General features: G+C 40.2%; 1 protein-coding gene across 5 annotated transcripts in view; it reads left to right on the forward strand.

Moving 5' to 3' along the window:
- STIM1 (stromal interaction molecule 1) overlaps positions 1–23,338 on the forward strand; it is a 198,676-nt gene that overhangs the window by 143,438 nt on the left and 31,900 nt on the right. For all 5 annotated transcript variants that reach the window (XM_038568832.1, XM_038568833.1, XM_038568828.1 and 2 more), the window contains exons 4-5: positions 16,715–16,826; positions 20,262–20,377. In XM_038568832.1, coding sequence (XP_038424760.1) covers positions 16,715–16,826; positions 20,262–20,377 — 228 coding nt within the window. The remainder of the gene's footprint in view (positions 1–16,714; positions 16,827–20,261; positions 20,378–23,338) is intronic.

The raw sequence follows: 23,338 nt of genomic DNA on the forward strand, positions 1-23,338 counted from the left end.
TCTTCTGAACAAAGTACATCATTACTATTTTTTTCTCCCCTTTCCTGGACATGAAATTTCAAAGGATGCTATCTGCCAAACAAAGCAATAATTTCTTTCCCCCATTTGTATGGATCAAAGACATCTTAAACTATGAATTTTGATTCTAACTAAATGGTATGATTCCAGCTAAAAGCAAAAGAACCCAATATTCTAGTGTAACTTTGAACTTTGCCTTGAGAAAATGTTTATTTTCTACTGGAAATAATTTGGAAATAATTCCAAATATTAATTTGGAAATAAGCTCACAGATCTCCAATTCTGTCTGTGTTGTACTTTTGTAGGATGGGATTTTTCACAGGAGGCAGTAGAGCAGTGCTGGGAAGCCAGGAGGGTTTTAGAAAGAAACCCAACAGAACTAGCCTTTCTCCATCGACAGAACACAACAGGGGCAGGTGGCCTTGGACTTCTGTCTAAACCATTTCAGAAGTCAGTTCAGTATAAAAGAGTTGGCATCTCCTTTTTGCTTTTACATAAACCCAGTGAGAGAGATGTTTATTCTGTTGTTTGAGCTACATAAAAATTACTTTGCTAAGTGAATCTTTAAGTCATTAATTTAAATACCTCAGCCATTGCTGCTACATATTGGGGGAGAGAGAGGCAACTGAGTTTTTCTTTCTCTTGGATGCTGTTAGATACTTTTCCCCCCAATAACAACAACAGCAAAACCCCAACCAGCATCAATGCAGTCATTTTCTGTTTATATTAAATAGCTACTTGAGTGTAATAGGTCTTGTATCCCCACTTAATAAAGGAAGACAGCATCTCTCACCTATTTCTGTTACCAAATCCTAAAGATTCTACCTCTCTCATATATTTTTTGTGCATCTCCTATGATACTGCCTTAGCTCAACTTCATCTTTTTGAAAGACTTAATTGAGTTGTAATTGATAATACACTCAGGTATAAATATTTAAAGTGTATAATTTTTTTGAGTTTTGACACATGTATCTATACAAATAGAGATCCTTTGTGAGATATATGCTTTGCAAAGATTTTTGCCCAGTCTGTGGCTTATCATTCTTTTAACAGTATCTTTTGAAAAACAGTAAGTTTTAATTTTTTTGAAGTCCAGTTTTTCAATTTGTGCTACTGTGGATCATCCTTTGGTGTCATATGTAAGAAATATTTGCTTAACCCAAGGTCACACAAGGATTTTCTCTCATGTTCCCCTCTAGAAGTTTTATAGTTGTAAGCTTTACATTTAGGCCTCTGTTCTGTTTTGTGTTAATTTGTATAGGTTAATGTTAAATATGGATCTGAGTTCTTTTTTTTGCTCGTGGATGTCTCAATTGTTCTAGAACCATTTGTTGAAAAATTCCGTTTTTCCTCCACTGCATTGCCGTGTACCTTTTGTTAAAAATCAGTTGTCCATATAAGTACATATTTATTTCTGGATTTTGTATTCTGACCCCCTGATCTATTTGTCTGTCCTTATGTCAATACATGCTATTTTGATTCCTGTAGTCTTATAATAACTCTTTTAGTCAGATAATGTTAGCCTTCCAACTTTGTTTTCCTTTTTCCAAGTTGTTTTGGCTGTTTGTTCTTGAATTGACTTGTCAATTTCTACGAAAAAGCCTGCTCGGATTTTGACTGGCATTGCATTGAGTATGTAGCTCAGATTGAGCGAACTGACATCTTAATAATACTGAGCTTTCTGATTCATGAATAAGGTACATCTCTCTATTTATTTAGGAGACGTACCTTTTCTCAGTAGTATTTTGTAGTTTTCAGTGTACAAGTCTTTCTTATCTTTTGTCAGATTTATCTCTATTTTATAGATTTTGATGCTATTGTAAACAGTATTTTTAATGAATGAATGAATGAATGAATGAATGAATTAAAAATATTCTATTTATTTATTCATGAGAGACACACAGAGAGAGGCAGAGACGTAGGCAGAGGGTTTTGCCTGAGGGGAGCCTGATACAGGACTTGATCCTGGGCCTGGTATGAAGGCAGACGCTCAACCACTGAGTGACCCAGGTGTCCTGTAAATAGTATTTTTTAAATTGTGATAAAATATGTAAAAATTTAACCACATAAATAGTATTTTTAAAAATTTAATTCCTATTGCTTATATGTAGAAATATAATTGATTTTTGTATATTGATCTTCTATTCTACAGCCTTGTTAACTCACTTATTAGTGAGATGCCATCAGAGTTTCAACTGAGATAATCAAGTCTTCTCATAAAGAAAGTTTTATTATTTTCTTTTCCAATCTAGATGCCTTTAAAAAATTCTTCTTCTTGTGGGGATGCCTGACTGGTTCAGTTGGTAGAGTATGCAACTCTTGATTTCAGGGTTGTGGGTTTGGGCCCATGTTTCGTGTAGATATTACTTAAGTAAGTAAAGTCTTTTTTAAAAAAAATTCTTCTTCTCGTCTTATTGCCCTGGTTAGTATCTCCAGTACAGTCTTGAAGGGAAGTGGTAAGAGTACAATCTGTGTCTTATTTCTGATCTCAGGAGGAAAATATTCAGTCTTTCACCATTAAATATAATAACATTAGCTATGGGTTTTTGTTTTTGTTTTTGTAAAAGCTTTTTGTCAAATTGAGGAAGTGACTTTTTATTACAGATTTGCTGAGAGCTTTTATTAGGAATGGGTATTGGATTTTATCAAATGAGTTTTCTGTGTCTATTGAGATGATTGCCTGGTTTTTCTATTTTTGTTTGCTAAGGTGCTGAATTACATTGATTATTTTTTAAAAAGATTTGTTTGTTTGTTTATTTTTTGATTTGTTTATTTGAGAGAGAGAGAGAGAGAGCAAGCATGTGAGCAGGAGAAGGAGCAGAGAGAGTGAGGGAGAGAGAAAATCCCAAGCAGACTGCACATTGAGCATGGAGCCCAACATGGGGCTTATTTTCAAGAGATCATCAGATCATGACCTGAGTCAAAATCATGAGTGGAATGCTTAATTGATGGAACTACCTAGACACCCCACATTGATTAATTTTTAAATGTTAATCCAACCCTGCATTCTAGGGATAAACTCCCTTGGTCATTATCCTTTTACTATATAGTCAGATTCTATTTGCTAAAATTTTGTTTCAAATTTTTACATCTTTGTTAATGAGGATTATTGGTTTATAGTTTTATGCAATACCTTTGTTTTAGGTTTTGGGATTACCCTGGCCTCATTGAATTAATTGGGACATATTCTTCAATTTTTCAGAAGACTTCATATAGAATTGGCATTATTTTTCTTTACCTACTTGGTAGAGTTCACCAGTAAAGCCTTATGATCCTGGATTTTTTTTTTAAAGATTTTATTTATTTGAGAGAGAGAGAGGACAAGGGACAGATCAGGAACTGGGGCAAGGGACAGAGGGAGAGGGAGAAGTAAGCTCCCCACTGAGCAGGGAGCCCAATGCGGGGCTCTATCCCAGGACCCTAAGATCATGACCTGAGCTGAACATAGATGCTTCAGCAACTGAGCCACAAAAGTGCCCCTGTGGGCAGGTTTTTAATAACAGTGTCAATTTCTTTCATAAGTATAGGACTATTAGGTTACTTCTTCTTGACTGAGCTTTTGTAGTTTGGGTCTTCAGTTTGTCTATATCATTAAAGTGTCAAATTTACTGGCATATATGTATTCATAACATTTTCTTATTATTCTTTTAATATGTTGATATGCTCAAAGAACCAGTGTTTGGTTTCAAGGATTTTCTCTATTGTTGGCTATTTCATTGATTTTTACATGATCTTCATTATTTTCTTTCTTTTGCTTACTTTGGGTTTAATTTGTTCTTTTCTAGTTTGTTAAGGTGGAAGCTAAGGTCATTGATTTGAGGCCTTTCTTTTTTTCTAATATAGGCATTTAGTGCTATAAATTTCCAATAAGTACTGCTTTAGTGGTATTTTGCAAATTCTGGTATGTTGTAGTTGTTTACTTTTTTTTAAATTGGTTTATTGGTAGACAATAAAAAAATACCTAAAATGAAAACACAATTGACGGTAATACTTATTATCACTTTTTCTTTTTTTTGGTCTGATATAGTCTCTAGTAACTTTGTATCCTTTAATAATGTATTCCAATTTGAGGAATTATTTTGGCTCTGGAAATGCATGCCTCTGAAATCTGTCTTAGATCTATCTGGTAATGGTTATTTACTATGTTAGATGATATTTTTTGTTTTTATTTTTATTCAGCTCAAAATACTTTCTCTTTCCTTTTTGATGTGTTTGATTCCTGAATTTTTTATAAGTAAGGTATTTAGTTTTCAAATGTTGGGGGATTTTCCAGATATTTTTCTGTTACTGATTTCCAGTTAAATTCTGTTGTGGTTTGAGAACATACTTTGCTTGAATATTTAAAACAATTTTTTTTCAATTCCAGTTAGTTAACATACAGTGCAATATTGGTTTCAGGAATAGGAATCCTTTAAAAATTTTTAAGACCTTTTTTTTATGTCCCTGAACGTCATATATCTTGGTGTAAATGTTCCATGTGCTCTTGATTGTTGTTGGGTGGAATGTTCTATAAATGTCAATCAGGCCATACTGATTGATGGTATTGTTCAAGTCCACTGTATCTTTGCTGATTTTCTGCCTATTACTCTATCGATATTGGGGGGAATATTTAAAGTTCCAACTATGATTATGGATTTGCCTATTTCTCCTTGGCTATTAATTCTATGAGTTTTTACTTCATGTATTTTGAAGGTTTCTTACTAGGTGCATAAAGATTTAGTTTTTTTTTAAGTTTATTTATTTAAGTAATCTCTACACTGAATGTGGGACTTGACCTCATGACCCCAAGATCAAGAGCTGCATTCTTTACCAACTGAGCCAGCCAAGTGCCCCAAGATTTAGGATTATTATGTCTTCTTGATTAATTGATCTCATTATTGTGAAATGACTTTATCTCTGGTGATATTTTTGCTCTGAAATCTACTTTGATATTAATGCAGCTTTCATTTGAGTATTATTAGTTTTGTATATATTTTCCATCTATTTACTTTTAATATACATGTGTGTGTATATGTGTGTGTGTTTGGAGAGGGAAAGGGCAGATGGAGAGAGAATCTTCAGCAGGCTCCACACCCAGTGAGGAACCTGACTTGGGGCTCAATTTTATGACACTGAGATCATGACCTGAGTTGAAATCAAGAGTTGAATGCTTAACTTATTGAGCCATCCAGGCACCTCATTGTGTTTTTATATTTAAATGCATTTGTTTCTCTCTTTTTAAAAAGATTTTATTTACTTGAAAGAGAGAGTGAGAGAGAGAGCACAAGCAGAGAGAGCAGTAGCAAAGGTAGAGGGAGAAGCAGGCTTCTTGCTGAGCAAGGAGCCTGATGCAGGGCTCAATCCCAGGACCATTGGATCCTGACCTGAGCCAATAGCAGATGTTTAACTAACTGAGCTACCCAGGTGCCCTTTAAATGCATTTCTTATAGATAGTTTATAATTGGATCTTAAATATATTTTTTGCAGTGCTAGAATCTCTTTTAGTTGGGGTATTTAGACCATTTACATTTAATGTGGTTATTAAGGTGATTAGATTTGAGGCTACTATCTTGCTATTTGTTTTCTGTTTTTTTTCCTGCAATTTTTTTTTAAATTTTCTTTTTCTCTTTTTCTTTCTTCTTTTGGGTTAATGAGTAGTTTTTAGGAGTCCGTTTTACCTTTTTTGTTGGTTTAACTCTTTTATTATTTTAACGATTGCTTTAGGAGATAAAATATGCATCTCTAACTTATCACAGTCTACTTTCTAGGGATATTATTATTTTTTATTGAAATATAATTGACATACAATATTGCATTGTTTCAGGTGTACAATATAATGATTCAACAACTCTGTATGTTATGCTGTGCTCACTACAGCTGTAGCTACTGTCACTGTACAATGCTGTTGCAATACCATTGATTATATTCCCTTTGCTATATCTTTCATTGCTGTGACCTGTTCATTTTGTTTGGAAACTTGTATCCCAGTCCCCTTCACCCATTTTGCCCTTTCCCCTAGCCCCCCTCCTATGGCAACCATAGATTTATTCTGTGTGTTTATGCTTTGTATGTTTGTTCATTTGTATTGTTTTTTTTTTAATTCCACATATGAGTTAAATGATATGGTATTTATTTTTCTCTGTCTGACTTATTTTACTTTGCATAATACCCTCCAGGTCAGTCTGTGTTGTTGCATACGGTAACTCTCATTTTTCTTTGTGGCTGAATAGTATTCCATTGTATATATACCACATCTTCTTTTTCCATTCATCTATCAATAGGTACTTAGGTTGCTTTCATATCTTGGCTATTATAAATAATGTTGCAGGAAAACAGGGGTGCATATATTTTTTCAAATTAGTGTTTTCATTTTCTTTGGGTAAGTACCTAGAAGTAGAATTACTGAATCATATGGTAATTTTATTTTTAACTTTTTGAGAAACCTCCATATTGCATTCCATAGTGTCTGCATCAATTTACATTCCCACTGATAATACATAAGGGCTCTCAAGAAATATAATTATACCTTATCACATACAGTGTAAAAACCTCACAATAGTGTACTTCCATTTCTTCCCTTTCAAGGTTAGTTCCACTCTCTGCACTGTGGCCTGGAAATTCTTTCAAGGCCAGAAGCTAGGGCAATTGTATCACCTGCCTCATTTGTTTACTCTCTCTCAAAGATCACTATCCATTGTGAGTTGATGTCCAGTGTCTTGAATACTGTTGTTTCATATATTTTGTCTTTTTCCCCCCCTGTTTTTTTGTTTGTTTCAGGAGGGAGGGTAAATTCCATTCTAGTTACTTCATCTTAGCCTGAAGCGAAACCTCAGCTTAATCATCTTTTGCTTGGATGCTTTCAAACCCTTCTTCTTGGCTCAGTCTAACTCTACTACAGTTTGTCCTTCAGTTGGTTCCTGAGAGATCTTTCAAAAGTAAATATCTGACCAGGTCTCTGCCTACATTTTTCAGTGGCTTCTCATTGAAAAAAAAAAAAAAAAATTTTTTTTTTTTTTTTTAATAATGAAACAAACATGCTAGGACACCAGATTCCTAGATGGAAGAAATATCCTTAATTGGAACTTGGACAAATAAAGGTATTGCTAAAGATGGTATAAGTAAATTCCTGTGTAATCATATATGATAATCATTTGTTACTTTGAGGAGATAAATACTGGCTTTTCTATTGGTTAGGTAATACTTGAGTTCCTGTAGGATTAACAGTAAGCTTAGGTTACAACTGCTGTCTCATTTGGAACTCAGCAAAATAAGGTACTTGAAAGCTCAGTAGTTGTTGATGAAACAAATTATTATAGAAAATGACATTGAGTTTTTAAATGTTTACTTATGAGATGTTAGATGCATTAAAATTAAATGTCCACTTGTAACCTCAACTGAATTATCTCAGTTAGGAAATAAAAGTTCAAGATGTATATATAATTAAAAATCTAGTGATCTTTTATATCCTGAGAGTTTCTTCATATTTTAATGCTGTGTTTCTCCATCAGCCTTATTCACCTTTGTAGTATTGGTCCCAAAATGTACTCTCTCTTTCCTACAATTTTTGCAAACATGCCTACATTAAAAAAAATAACTGAGTACCTTCTATGTACCAGGCATTGTACTAGGTTAGTTTAGCATATCAGGCCCATGCTTATTTCTGTGATCTACTTATTTTTCTTATTTTTAATTTAAATTTAATTTAGTTAAAATATAGTGAAATATCAGAGGTAGAATTTAGTCATTAATCAGTTGCATATAACACCCAATGCTCATTACTTCAAGTGCCCTCCTTAATGTCCATCACTCAGTTACCCATCCCCCAACGCCCCTCCCCTCCAGCAACCCTCAGTTTGTTTCCTATAGTTAAAGAGCCTTTTATGGTTTGCCTCCCTCTCTGTTTTCATCTTATTTTATTTTTCCTTCTCTTCCCCTATGTTCTTTTGTTTTGTTTTGTAAGTTCCATGAGTGAAATCATATGGTATTTGTTTTTCTTTGATTGACTTATTTCACTTAGCATAATACTCTCTAGTTGTTGCAAATGGCAAGATTGCATTCTTTTTTTTTTTGTTTGTTTATGATAGTCACAGAGAGAGAGAGAGAGAGAGAGAGAGAGGCAGAGACACAGGCAGAGGGAGAAGCAGGCTCCATGCACCAGGAGCCCGACGTGGGATTCGATCCCGGGTCCCCAGGATCACGCCCTGGGCCAAAGGCAGGCGCTAAACCGCTGTGCCACCCAGGGATCCCGATTGCATTCTTTTTGATGCCTGAGTAATATTCCATTGATATAGATACCACATCTTCTTTATCCATTCATCTGTCAATGAACACCTGGGATCTTTCCATAGTTTGGCTATTGTGGACATTGCCGCTATAAACATTGGGTTGCGGGATCCCTGGGTGGCGCAGCGGTTTGGCGCCTGCCTTTGGCCCAGGGCGTGATCCTGGAGACCCGAGATCGAATCCCACGTCGGGCTCCCGGTGCATGGAGCCTGCTTCTCCCTCTGCCTGTGTCTCTGCCTCTCTTTCTCTATGTGACTATCATAAATAAATAAAAATTAAAAAAAAACAAAACAAAACATTGGGTTGCATGAGCCCCTTATTTTCTATCACTCTTCATCACATTTCTTCTATAGCTGCATTGATTTATCTGCAGTTACTAGGATATGTTGTTTCTTTTCATCCCTTGATGCTTCCATATATACTGTTCCCTCTGTCCTTCCCCCTTGTTGATCTGATTAAGTCCTATTTGACAATTAAAACTCAGCTTAAGTATACCCTTCTTTAGGAAATCTTCCCTGGAAACCATAGGCTAGGTTAAGTGCCTACTGTGTTCCCACAGCTCCTTACCAGTATCTCATCATAGCATCTAGCACACTGATTGCAACCATGTGCTCCCTTGCCTGTTTTCACACCAGACTACTTGAGGGCATTATCTTATGTGATTTTATATCTTAACACTTAGCCCAGGGTTGGCCCAGTATAGGGATGTGGAAGACAGAAGTTTATCCTTGGCTCTACCATTATGTGATCTTAAACAAGTGGTTTGGTTCATTCAACATTCCAAAACCTAGGTTCTCTTACTACTCTGCAGCCATATAGACCTTTGTGCAGGGTGCCCTAGTGGGCCTATCACATGCGGCCTTGGCCCAAGGGCCAGATTCTTTTTACAGTGATGATTCAGGGCTTGAGGTTGACACCACATTAGAAAATGAAGACCCCTGCCTTCCTCTACATGCAGATGGCCAGCTGCTAGTGAAAGCCAGAAGAGAGACAAACCATAGGCCTAGGTCACAAATTACTTTTAGGAGAGGGCCATTTTGGTAAGATGCTGTAGGTGTCTTGGAGTGCTGTCTATCCAGAGTAGCCAGGTAAGAAGCTAGGCTTTGTGATGCCTTTGTTGTCTCACTCCTGCAGTCAGTTATTCCTTTCTTGGGCCCCTCGTGGCACCCCATATACCCCTGTGATGGAGCACTTGTCACAATGTCTTATACTCATGTGTTTTCTTATAATTCTCCTTCTCCAGAAGAGAGCTCTTGTGATGGAAGTTATGCATATTGGTGTCTGTATGTAGTAACTTGCCCGGAATCTATCAGAGTAGGAAGCCAAGGAATGCTTGGTGAATGACTGAATAAATGTACAGTTATGGTAATAATGGCTAATATTTCCTTGGCATTTATGTATGCTAGGAGCTTCCTATATTTTCACGTTGCTCTTGTGATGTGAGAACTCTGATTCTCACCATCTTATAGGTGACAGAAATGAGGCCCAGAAATATTAAGTAATGTGTCTGTGGTCCTACATGTAGTTAGTGGCACATCCTGAATTCAACCAAAAGCCCACATTCGTAACCACTGTGCTGACTGGCTGATCAAAGGGCTAAGCAAAGGCTGACTGAGCAATCAACTGACTAAGCTGTGTGAAGGAGAGGCAAAGAAAGGACTGGCAACATGGCTGCCAGATGTAGTTCTTTTGGGGATGTGGGTTTGAAACCACAAAACTAAATGAGGGCTTCACCTGGAGGCACCACCAGTCCATTAAGGAAAAGAGATCCTGATTCAGGGGCCCATAGCTTACTGCTTATTCTTTCTTTGGCAAGAGAACGTGTTGGCCAAGGCCAAGGATCTGTTCTGGCATATTCCTGGAGGTATTGTTATAGCTCAAGTGCTAGGGAGTTAATACTTACTGTTGCTTCTGGAATGCCTTTCCCCTAAAGTATTCACATGGTTCACACTTTCATTTCACTTTCTTTCTTTTCAGATGTCACCTTATCAGAGAGACCTTCCCCAATCTGATCTGAGGAAGCGCTACTCTTTATCCTCCTACCTGCTTTATTTTTCTTTGTTATACTTAGCACCATCCAACATAGGATTATTTGTTTAGAGTGTTTCAGTTTGTCTCTCTCCACCAGAACATAAGCATCAGGGATCTGTGGCTCTGTGCTGTGTACTGTTGTATCCCTAACTTCTAAAGCAGTCCTGGGCAAGTAGTAAGTGTTCGATGTTTGTTTTTATTTTTCCAGCAAATAAACGATTTTAGAGTTTGAGACCACCTGTTTTCAAGGACTTTTATCATTTGGTAATGATAAAGAAGAGTAATGCCTCACTCTTCTTGTCTCTATATATAACCCTTGGACTCTAGACAAACTGGAGTTAGTGTTCTCTGAATAGGCCACACATTTTATAGTTCTGTCTTTGCTTACATTTGTTTCCTCTGGTGGGCCTACAGCTCTATCCATCCAGATTCTAACCAGTTTTCAACATCTAACCTTTTTTGAATGAATATATATATATATATATATATATATATAATGAATACGTTCATTCATTCTATATATGTAGAAGACATACATATATGTGTAGAAGAAATTACTACTGAATTTGTATTAAATTCTAGACATTTTAAAACATATGAACTCAGTTAATTCAACAATTTGAAGAGATAGGCATTGCTAGATTATAAGCTACATGGGTATTTGTCTCAATCACTACTCTGTTCCCAGTGCCTGGCACAGAATAGTGCAAAATAGATGTTTTGAATGACTGGATGGATATTTTATATGAGGGGAAATTGAACTTCAGAAGAGTTAAGTGACTGACCCAGGTTGATCCATGGCTGATAGCATGGAAATCAGTGTCTTCCGGCTTTAAATCTAGTGTTTTTTTCTAATAAATTCTACCATTAAAATTGTAGAGGAACCTGGGTGGCCCAGTCAGTTAAACCCCTGCCTTCAGCTCATGTTGTGATGGGGTCCTGGGATTGGGCCCCACTTCAGATGCCCTACTTGATGGGAGTCTGCTTCTCTCTCTGCCCTCCCCCTGCTCATATTCTCTCTCTCAAATAAATAAATAAAATCTTTTTAAAAAATGGCCAGTATTTGGCAATCCAAATGACTTCAGTTTTTGGTGTTTTTTGTTTTTATTTTTATTTTTTTATGTTTTTATTTTTTTTCAGAATAAAGTAGAGTTTACTCATTTTATATAAAAATCTTTCTCAAATGGAAAAGGCCCCACCTACCTACCTATAAAACATAGTATGGAGGCTAAGATAGATTTTTCCTATCTGAACACCAATTTCTAGAGTTCTCTGCTGATATGCATAAGATAAGTGTTTTACTTCCATGAGAAGTCTGTGGGGGAAAGTGATGCTGTTGGTGGGAAAATGTAATGGAAATCCTGACAGGATGTGCCACCAGTGATCCAGGACCTACAGATTGCTTTCATTGGTCCATTCATTCATTTATTTATTTTATTTTTATTTTTTTTTAAAGATTTATTTATTCATTCAGAGAGAGCGTGAGAGAGGCAGAGACACAGGCAGAGGGAGAAGCAGGCTCCATGCAGGAAGCCCGATGTGGGACTCGATCCTGGGTCTCCAGGATCACACCCCGGGCTGCAGGCGGCGCTAAACCGCTGCGCCACCGGGGCTGCCCCATTCATTCATTTATATTGATTCTTTTATCCAGCAAACTTTACAGAGTATTTCAAATGATCTAGCCCTCTGTTGGATATTGGGAAAAGTGGAAATAGAAAAGATGTGCTCCCTACCACCATATTGCTTAGAACACAATGGAGAAGAGAGATATGTGACTAAGTAATACCAATATAACATACATGTTAGAAAAGGAAGTCTATATAAAGAAAGTACTAAGTAAGCAGAGAAGGGAGAGCTAGTACTTATTTTATTTTGAAGATTTCAGAAGAGAGGATTTTGAAATGGGCTCCAAAGCGTTTCTGCAAGTGAACAGTTAGAGCTAGGTTTTAAGGATTCATTGGTGTTTAGCAGACTACAGAGTGGGAAAAGAGCTTTTCTTGAAATAGCAAAGACCTAGAAATTTGAGAGCAATGTCCAAGGATGCATAAGAAAATAGTGCAAGATGATGATTCTATATAAGGTCTGCCGAGTTAAGAGCTACAGCAGAGGCAGCATCCAGGGCAGAGCTGTGAAGTTCAGGTCATCGATGTTAGTTGAGTTCAACTGTTTGCCCAGTGGTTTCCAACTGCACAAGACAATCAGCTGGGGTGCTACAAGGAAATACTATAGCTTGTACTTATATTACATTTATCTCATTCTTTGATTTTTGTGTATGTTTTACAATATGCCTAATGTCAGTACATGAATCTAATTTATAAACAGATAGTCATATATTGGCAATTTATGCTCAAGATACAGTTAGAGTATGTCATGAAAAGGGTTGGAGGCTATGGAGTTAGCCATCTTATAGATGTCTCTTATGAAGGACTCTTTAGTACAGAAAACTCTGGGGATTGGCCTTCTCTGACTCTGTGTAGCATTGTCTGTCATTTTGCCGAAAGATCTAGTTTTTTATCTCTCCAGGGGCCTCGTGGACAGTCCCAGGGTGATGAGAGGCTCGGGACCTTAGAATGTTTCTTGGGATGCCTGGGTGGCTCAGTGGTTGAGTGTCTGCTTTCGGCTCAAGGTGTGATCCTGGGGTTCTGGGATCAAATCCCACGTTGGGCTCCCCACAGGGAGCCTGCTTCTCCCTCTGCCTATGTCTCTGCCTCCTTCTCTGTGTCTCTCATGAATAAATAAATAAAATATTAAAGAAAAGAAAAGAAGAGTCTTTCTTGCTTGCATGTCCTGGGATTTGGACATGTGAGTCATTTGGAGACTGTATCTGTCCTAAGCCTTCCTTGCCAAATTCTGTGTCCTTCTACTGACAGCTACAGCCCTCTGTACTTGCTGTTACCTTCTTACTCACTTTGTCTTGGAGATTCTTCCCATTTTCTCTTTTGGAATGAGAAAGCAGAACAAGACTTTTAAGTTTTAGGTACTTGAACCTTACGGGCAAGAGGCCCTGAGATCTCGCCTTGGCTACTAAGTGGGACACAGGGGTTGCTCTCTGACAATGCAGCACATCCTGGCTTACTTCTCTCAGACTGCAGTGACTCTGGATGGCCACATAATGCTGCCAAGCCTGCGTTGATAGGGCATCTGCCTAGGTAACATGATGTGCAGAGAGGACGCGCGTGCGCGCTGTCTCTGTCCATCTCTCTCTCTCTCTCTCACACACACACACATACACACACACATAAAACAACAACTACCTTGAGATATATCCTGACATGCTGAAGCCATTGTCCTTTTCCCAAAAGCTTAGCCCTGTAAGGGCTATGTTCAAAGTCTATCCTCCTTGGGATGCAGGAGCCCCCTTACCTTCTTGTCTCACTTAATGTAGTGCATAGAGCAGTGGTTCTCAGCTGTGGGGTGGGGTGGGGGTAGTCTTGTCCCCTAGGGAACATTTGGCAGTACCTGGAGACATTTTTGACTGTCATGAATGGCAGCATGCTGCATCTAGTGGGTAGATGCTGGGGATTTTGTATAACATACCCTCTGCTGCAGAGGACAGCCCCCACAATAATCATCCTGTCCAAAGTGTCAGTGGTGCCAGCTGAGAAAGCCTGGCCTAGAATGCCTCCTGCCTGTCCCTCTGCAGTGGAGTGGCGGTACAACTAGAGGGTATCCTGCATACCAGGCAGTCTATGCTCAGGCTTCTATCAAAGCATCCCCCCAGTAGACAGAAGGCCCTTGTAGCACAGCTAGCCTCAGGCCTTTCTAGCAACAAAAAAGTGGCCTTCTTTCCACTCTGCATGCCAAGCAGAAAGGCCCCTTTGTACTCAGAGGCGGCTGAGTGCCCTTGGCAGCGGTGGCGGGAGCGTGTTGTTGTCCACACTTCACAGGCTAGTACTTGTCTGTCTGCATCCTATCTGTGTGTCACTCTACTACACCTTCATTACCTGACATTCCGGAGTGTGGTAAATGAGCCTACGAATGTGTACAAAGGCATATATGTTTCTTCTCCGGAATAAAAGGTTAACATGTCCTACTTTTCTAACCCTGCTCTATCATGCCTCCTTCCCCAAACCCTAGGATTTGAACATAGCTGTTGGAAATTAATTTCTCTCTTCTTTCAGTATTTTCTAGTCTGGGAATTAGAAATTTAACCAAGCAATGTCTAAGCCTCTGGGATCTTGTCTTCTGGGATGCAGTCTAAGTACACTAGATCTGCCTCACTTCCTCCCCAGACCCCTTCCCCTTCACCCTCCTGTGTGTCTCTGCAGATAGTTTAAGGCACCTGCGAAGTCTCCCAGCTTCAGAACTTCCCTCTTGAGCTCTGGTAGCCTCTTGGACATTATGAGATTGGAGCATATTTACCTTCGACCTTGTTTCACGCAGGATGTCCGAGTTGAGTGCCTGCTTTGCACCCCTTGCTGGGCCTCACTGTAGGGGGAGTAGGAGAATGAAGGGGTGGGTCCAGCCTTCCAACTTCTTCAGCCTATGTGAGAGGGGCAGAAACAGCCCAACATCTGAGGTGTGCTTATTGAAGGAATGTCTTTGTTTAAGGAGATTGTTGTTTGTTTGGGAGCCCCCAATCAGAACGTTTCTGGAGCTCTTCATGTGGGGGTAGTTATTCTTTGAGTAAATTCTTATGGATACTACTATATAAGAAGCTCTGTTTTATTGTATTTTTTCAAAAGATTGATTGGTTTATTTTAGAGAGAGAGAAAGAGAGTGCAGGGGAGAGGGGGAGGAGCAGAGGAAAGAGAAAGTGAGAATCTTCAAGCAAACTCCCAATGGCCGACAGAGCCCGGTGACATGGGGCTTGATCTCAGAACCCTGAGAACATGACCTGAGCCAAAATCAAGAGTTGGACGCCTAACCAAATGAGCCATACAGACACCTCAGAGTGGCTCTATTTAGAGATAGTGGGCTGGGTAACAATGAATAGGACATAGTCCATGTCTTCAATGTTGTCTGACTTTTAGAGGAAATTGGACAGCATTCGGATGAAAGGCAGTTTTTGGAAAAGACATGGACCTTAAGAGAGGAGAGTGACATATCTCACCATCTCATTCTGCTCCAGAACTTTTTGGCTTCTTGCTACTCACAGCAGTGGTTTTCAAACTTGAGGAATGTACAAATTCCTTTTAAGGGAAATAATTTATCTTGGACCTATGATGCTGACTTGAATTGTTCTTATTATAATAATTATTTAAATGTGTATAAACATAAAATGAGGTTTAAGTTGCTATATAAAATTTGTATACAAATATAAACAAAAATGGATTTATACATTAAATAAAAGCAAGTTTCAAATCCAATAAAATGGTATCTTTTTGCTGACACTCCGTTGTTCCCGGGCTTTTTAAGTTCAGCATGCTGGTATGAGTGGGTGTCATCTAATACACATATCCTGAATGTCACTCATCCATCCATCCATCCATCCATCCATCCATCCATCAATCAAATAGAGAAAGAGAGAGAGAGAGAGAGAGTGAGAGAGAGAGTTCACAAGAGTATATAATGGTTTAGAGCAAGGGTATGGAGCCACACTGCTTGCGTCCAGACATTTGCTTTACCAATTCCTAGCTGGGCGGCTTCGGAGAATTTTTTTTTTTTTTTAATTTTATTTATTTATGATAGGCACACAGTGAGAGAGAGAGGCAGAGACATAGGCAGAGGGAGAAGCAGGCTTCATGCACCAGGAGCCTGACGTGGGATTCGATCCTGGGTCTCCAGGATTGTGCCCTGGGCCAAAGGCAGGCGCTAAACCGCTGCGCCACCCAGGGATCCCCGGAGAAGTTATATAATATTTTTGTGCCTCAATTTCTTCATCTGTAAAATACGGATGAAATGGGGCCTATCTTTCACTTGGTAGTTAGGAAGATTAATGAGTTAATATATATGAGGTGCCTAGAACAGTACCTATTATATAGTAAGTGCCATGTAAAGGATGGTATTTATTATTATCGCTATTAAACATTTCTTTATTTTTTTTAAAGATATTATTTATTCATGAGAGACACAGAGAGAAAGGCAGAGACATAGGCAGAGGGAGAATCCGGCTCCATGCAGGGAGCTCAATGTGGGACTCGATCCCAGGACTCCAGGATCACGCTCTGAGTTGGAGGCAGATGCTTAACCGCTGAGCCACCCAGGCATCCCTATTATCACTATTATATTATAGTTCAGGATTATTTCATCCCAAATACTGGAATAGTGGAAGAGCAAGTCCATCCCCTATAGGCCAAATAAAAAGTACAATATGTACTCCTTTCATACTTAGGATTTTGTGAGAGAGGGAGATGGTAAACACATAAGTAGGTAGGCAATGAGAAGGCCAATGTGACTATGATGGTAAATTGCAGTAGTGCTTGCATTCTGGAGTCAAGGCTTTGCTTGTCTCTTCCCACAGTGTACAATTGGACCGTGGATGAGGTGGTGCAGTGGCTGATCACGTATGTGGAGCTGCCTCAATATGAGGAGACCTTCCGGAAGCTGCAGCTCAGTGGCCATGCCATGCCAAGGTCAGGAGGAGACTGGATTCTCTCACTTGGGGAGGGGGGCAGGGAATAGGCTGGGGTTAGCCTACTTTCAGGTTGCTCTGGTCAGTTAAGTGAGGTTCTACTTTCAGGACAATCTGTAGACTTCTACTCTTCTCACATCTGTTGTGCACTTGCTATAAAGCATGACTGTCACTTGACATCCATTCTCTTATTTAGTATTTCTGTTGAGCCTGGGAATAGTACTAATAGCTGTCATTTATCGAATGCTTAGTACATGGCAGGCACTCATATTCAACATTTTGTATGCAGTATCCCATTTAATTCTTACATCAATCCTGTAAGGTAGGTATTATTGAATATAGATGGCAGAAACAGCTAAGTAACTTTTCCAAGTTGGCTGGTTAGAAGCAAAACTGATTTGAACCTCGATCTGGGTAGACTTCAAAGCCTTTCTTCTTTGCTGTTCCCCCAGCAGCTGCCTCTTCTATTGCCCAGGAGCCTCAGGGCTCTGTTAGCCTCCCCTGAATTATCCACATGCAGTATATCTGCTCTAAAGAAGTGGTATGAGGTGGGTCTGACTCCCTCGGCCCCAGCCTCCTCTCTGGAGTGACTCTTTCAAGGGCTGTGGTGCCCTGACTCTGCCTCCTTCACAGGCACAGTATGCCAGGGCCTGCGGTGGGAGAGGGGAAGGGATAGAGGACTGCGTGGGCTTCTTGTTATGTCAAACTAGTGCCATGTGTCATTCAGTCATTAATCCATTTACTTATTCATTTGACAAATATTTACTGGGTACCTGCTCTGTGCCAAGCACTTGTGCTGGGTGCTGGGGATAAAGATGACAACAGCCTGCCCTTGCCCTCAAAGGGCTCACTGTCTGGTAAGTGCTGATTATGTATAATCTGTCATCTTACTGCGTAGGTGCATCTGGTTGTGAGCTTCAGCAAAGGGGAAAGGGGAAAGGTGGAGCTGTTGGAATGCCCACACATTGCAGCCTCCAGCCCCTGAGTTACCGGACACTGCTGTCCAGGCCTAGTTGCTGGCTCTTCCCTCCTCTGCTGCTTGCAGCCTTCTCTTCACAGCTTCTCCCTATTCTGGAGAGAGTAATAATCTTGATGTTGGTACATCTTCTTATAGAATCCTTTCTCACAATTCTGGGAGGAAGGAATTAACTACCCCACCTTTTGGGTGAGCAAACTGAACTTCAGATATTTTGACTTATCCAAATGGTAAGTGGCAGAGCTGGGATTTGATCCCAGATCTACCTCGTACTAAGTGCCCTGATTTTTCCACTGTATCTTCCTCATGCCCCATGTAGTTGAAGATAAGCTTCCTGGAAGTATTCAGGGTAGTTCTCTTTAACAAAACTTTGCCAGTCACCTATTCCAGGGCAGGGTTCTGTCCTGTGCCTTGAGGACAAAGAAATGCATTAGACTCCAGCTACCTTGAGGAATTCCATGTTTAATGAAAGAGACAGGTAATTAAATAGATGACTGACCATGAAGCTCCAGGATTTAGGTTTCTTTCTCATTACCCATGGAAATAGCAGTATTGCCTTGTGGATTCCTGGCCACTTCCATCTTAAGGGATAGCTCTGGCTTAGATTAAAACTTAAAACATAGGATAAGAAGTCAGTTATCAGGTCATGGGCTCACTTAGCCTTCTTGTAGCTAGGATTAGATCCAAGGCCAGACCCAGCCAGGCCAGGCAGAAGGGTAGAGGAAGCCATGCTGTGGCACCTTAGTGGCAGCAGGAGCCTTCAGTGCATGGAGTGTGAGATGAAGTGGCAATGGTTCTCAGCCCACCACTAGGCAGCATGGTATAATGGGAAGAATCTGGAAGATCTGAATTCATTTCCTGCCTTTGCCGCTTACTTGCTGTGTGACTTTGGGCAAATTACTCAACTCTAAGTCTCAGTTTTCTTTCTTTAAAAAGAATTTATGTATTTTATTCATGAGAGATGCACAGAGAAAGGCAGAGATACAGGCAAAGAGAGGCAGGCTCCCTGTAGGGAGCCTGATATGGGACTCGATCCCAGGACCCTGGGATCACAACCTGAGCCAAAGGCAGACGGTCAACCACTGAGCCACCCAGTGCCCCTAAGTCTCAGTTTTTTTTTTTTTTTTTAATCTCTGAAGAAGCTAATGAGAGAACTGTGTTCTTAAAGTCAGAGGACTAAATGAGGTTTTGTATGTGAAGTGTCAGAACAGTGCAAGATACACAGGTGTTGCTTAGTAAATGTTAGCTCCTTTCTCATTTCTCTCATTGCTCAGAAATAGATAATATTCCAGTTCATAGTTTTCTTTGATGAATGGACTGTGGAAAAGATGACACTTATTTTGATCAGTTAGATGAAGGCCAGTACACCTGGTAGAAATGTTCTCTCTAAAGAGGAACCCCAAGGACTCTCAGGCTTGTAGGAAGTGTCTGATTTTACATAAATTTACACAGAAGGAAAATGCGGCCCTAGAGGAGAGATCAGACAAGTGAGTTGCTGACTCATTTGGGACCAGAAGTTAGCTCTCCTGCCCCTTATCCCCCATCACAGTGTCTCACTGCTTCTCTTAAATTAGGTAGGCTTCGTTGCTTCCTAGGGCTAGAGAAGGAAGTAGCTGCTCCTGCATGCCCAGGCAGGAGTATAAATCGCACACCACTATGTCAGAAGCCTCTTTTCTACCCAAGGAGACAAAGCTATGCATCAGCAAAGAGCACTAACTTTATGGAGTAGGATAATGGTAAATGCTCATGTATGGGACCCAGACCAGTGGATTGATAACCTTTCATATCTTACACCCATCTCCTCCTATACCCACTGTGTTCTAGTGGAAAAAAACAAAGTCCAGTTTTTCCTGGGTTATTTTCTTGTTTACAAGTCCTCTCTTATTAGAGTTATCATGAATAGTATGTTGAAGGTCATAAAAAATTACAATAATCTGGGAGTAAATTGCACTCAAATACAAGGTAACAAGACTAATGCAGTGTTTGTCATCGGTAGGTTTATACTTAATGGCAGTGGTTTAGGAATTGAGGCCCTCAGAATCATTGGGTCATGTGGCATGATGTTTTGACCTGGGTTGGGCAGGGGAATGCATTTACAAATGGTGAGAGTGTGGGGACAGGTATATGGTGGATAATCCCTTGCAGGAGAAACACAACAGAAAATTTACACTTGGGTGTGGGAATGGTCACAGAGGGATAATCCTCAGAGAGTAGGGTTCTGAGGAGATGATGTATGATGATGATAAGGGTGAACATATTCTCGGTAAATGTGATGTGTCCTTCCTTACTCCGTGGTGAAAACCGCTGGTATAGACTCTGTGTTGTAGAGCACAGAGGGGAGCTATCACCAAGAGCTAGAAGTCATGGAAGTGTTCTGGGGGGGAGGTGGGTAATCCTACCAGTATCTCCTACCTGGTTTCACTGGTGGGAAACTTGAGTCCCTACTCTTTGCTTCAACAGGCTTGCTGTGACCAACACCACCATGACAGGGACTGTGCTGAAGATGACAGACCGGAGCCATCGGCAGAAGCTGCAGCTGAAGGCCCTGGACACAGTGCTGTTCGGGCCTCCTCTCTGTGAGTCCTGTGGAGAGAAGGGCTGCTGATGTGCCATGGAACCTAAGGCTGTTGGGGTGGCTAGGTCGAGGGCCTGGGTCACCTAGGCATACCTGCAAGGCAACATCTCCACTCTTTCCACTGAGAAATGAAAATCAGAGATTTCAAATAGTTTTATATTTTAATCCAGCCAGATATCACGGTCCATTCATTAGATACATTAAGAAAATACCTGCTTTGTGCCAGTGCTATGCTGGACCCTATAGGAAGATCTGGATGAAGATCTATTCTGCCCTGAAGGGATACAGTGAATGTTCCAGAGGGGTACACACTGCTTCTGAGGTCCAGAGGGAGGATTAGGGAAGGTATCCTATGGAAGAGGGGGCATGTGACCTCTGCCTATAAGGATAGGTAGGGCTTGGGATCCCTGGGTGGCGCAGCAGTTTGGCGCCTGCCTTTGGCCCAGGGCGCGATCCTGGAGACCCGGGATCGAATCCCACGTCGGGCTCCCAGTGCATGGAGCCTGCTTCTCCCTCTGCCTATGTCTCTGCCTCTCTCTCTCTGTGTGACTATCATAAATTAAAAAAAAAAAAAAAAAAAAGGATAGGTAGGGCTTTATTCCATGCAGGAGGCAGGCGAGAACATTTTAGGTGGAAGAAAGAATGGGAGCAAGAATACAAAGGCTAAAATATGAATGGTATGCTCAGGGATAACAGGTAACCCATAGGGTCTGAATGCCATTTAGCTGTTCTTTGCTTTTACTGTGGACATGCAGAGCGTATAAACTGATGCTGAATATTCTTGTGTTCTTGGATAGTCAAGAGAGAGGACTGAGTGGGCTTCCATGGAATCATAGAGACACACTCAGGCCTAAGGAAGGAGTAATTTTTTCCACCAGGGGTTACTTGAGAGTAGTTTAATTCCTGGAGATCTCCAAGGTGGGAATGGCCAACCCTGCCATCCTTTCTCTTATTCTAAGTGAACTCAGGGGGAACAAAAGTGGTAAGATTTCTTAGAAAATTAGCCTTCACCAAGCAGGCTCTTTGGGCCCACTTCCTGCCCGTTGGGAGCCACTGGCATTGGTTGAGGATGCCAGCAGCAGAATGTTATAGAACCAAGAACTAGTCCAGAGAAGCAGCTGGCAGCAAGATCAGAGGCTGTAGAACATTTTCCCATCCATGCATTTGACTTGGCACGTGCCCAAGCTGATGTCTCAATAGAAGTAGATGGACCTGTACTTTTTTTTTTCTAATTTTAATAAACTTTAAGAATATTTCTAGGTTTGCATAAAATTGAGTGAAGATACACAATTTTTTTTTTAATATATGCCCTTGCCCCCATACATGCATAGCCTTCCCCATGGTTAGCAGCCCCCATCAGAGTGGTACATTTGCAATAATTAATGAACACTGACACATCATCATCACTCAGAGTCCACAGTTTACATTGGAGTTGACTGTTGGTGTTGCAGTCTGTGGGTTTGTACAAATGTATAATGACATGTATCCACCAACATTACAGTATCATATAGGACTGTTTCCCTGCCCTCTAGATCCTCTGTGTCCTACTTATGTATCCCTCCCTACTCCTCAACTCCTGACATCCACTGGTCTTTTTTCCTTTCCCATAGTTTTGCCTTTTCTAGAAGGTCTGTATCTTTTGAAAATGTGAAACAAAGCAACATGGGAGAAGACTCTTTTTCTTTTTCTTTTCTCTTCTCTTGCTTGCTTGTTTTTATTTCTTTCTTTTTGGTCTTAGGACACATTTTTGCTTACCATTCATTTACAAATTTTGAATAAAGGACACAATGAATGCCTCTAGCCTTTATATGAGGCTCACTGTCTGTACTGAGCAAAGGCCTTTCATTCACTAACATTTATTGAGCTACTACTGTATACCCATATGAATGACAGGGTCCTTGCTCTCATGAAGTTCCATTTATTATATATTTTTTTAAATTTTTTTTAAATTTTTATTTATTTATGATAGTCACAGAGAGAGAGAGAGAGAGAGAGTGAGGCAGAGACATAGGCAGAGGGAGAAGCAGGCTCCATGCACCGGGAGCCTGATGTGGGATTCGATCCTGGGACAAAGGCAGGCGCCAAACCGCTGCGCCACCCAGGGATCCCATGAAGTTCCATTTAAATGGAGATAGGCCTGTCAACAATAGAGTAAATGACCAACAAATACAGTGTCCTAGCTATCATGGAAGTCTTAACAGAGTTCATCTGGGAGCACCCAAGTAGGGATGAATTTTCAGAGTCCAGCAAGCTTTATGGAGAAGATCATTCTTGAGCTGAGTTTTAAAAGATGGAAAGGAGCTTTATCAGACTGTTCCTATGAACAGCTTACGCCCCTCTCTTTGTATACACCAGCAAGAACACGTGCATCAGAAGAATCAAACCCAGCAGTCAAAGCTCGTCTACTTCTGCAGAGGCTCTATTCTTTTGCCTGCCAGGAAGAGGAGGCCTTTAGCAGCCTGAAAGTCTTCTGAGACATACTATCAGACTGTTATCTGTATTAAAATAGGATTTATCATATCTGAAAGGGTGCATTAGAAACTGTAGGTTAAAATAGGCAATGATTCTACCAGAAAGATCAGCCAGGGTTGGAAAACATGGGAGACAGAATCCTAGGTGCAGAGCGATGGGCCCAGGGCGTCAGAGTCAGCAAGAGGGGCCCTAATGTAGTAGGTTAGACTCATACCAGGATGGGGAGGGGTATTTTCTCCTAGGCTCCTTTCAAATATCCTGTAGATTATATGTGACCTTACTTATGGGAAGTCAGAGGTCAGCTGACTGCTGGTCAGCTGAGAACAATGTTTCTGAGATAGGCCGAACAGAGGTACTAGAGCTAAGAAGACACTTCACACCCACTAGGTTAGGTACCTTAAAAACAAAAACAAAGCAACAAAAAATGGAAAATAACCAGTATTGACAAGGGTGTGGACAGATTAGAATCCTCATATGTTTCTAATGATAA

Source organism: Canis lupus, chromosome 21 (genome assembly GCF_011100685.1).
Source record: "Canis lupus familiaris isolate Mischka breed German Shepherd chromosome 21, alternate assembly UU_Cfam_GSD_1.0, whole genome shotgun sequence".
Taxonomy (NCBI): Eukaryota; Metazoa; Chordata; class Mammalia; order Carnivora; family Canidae; genus Canis; species Canis lupus.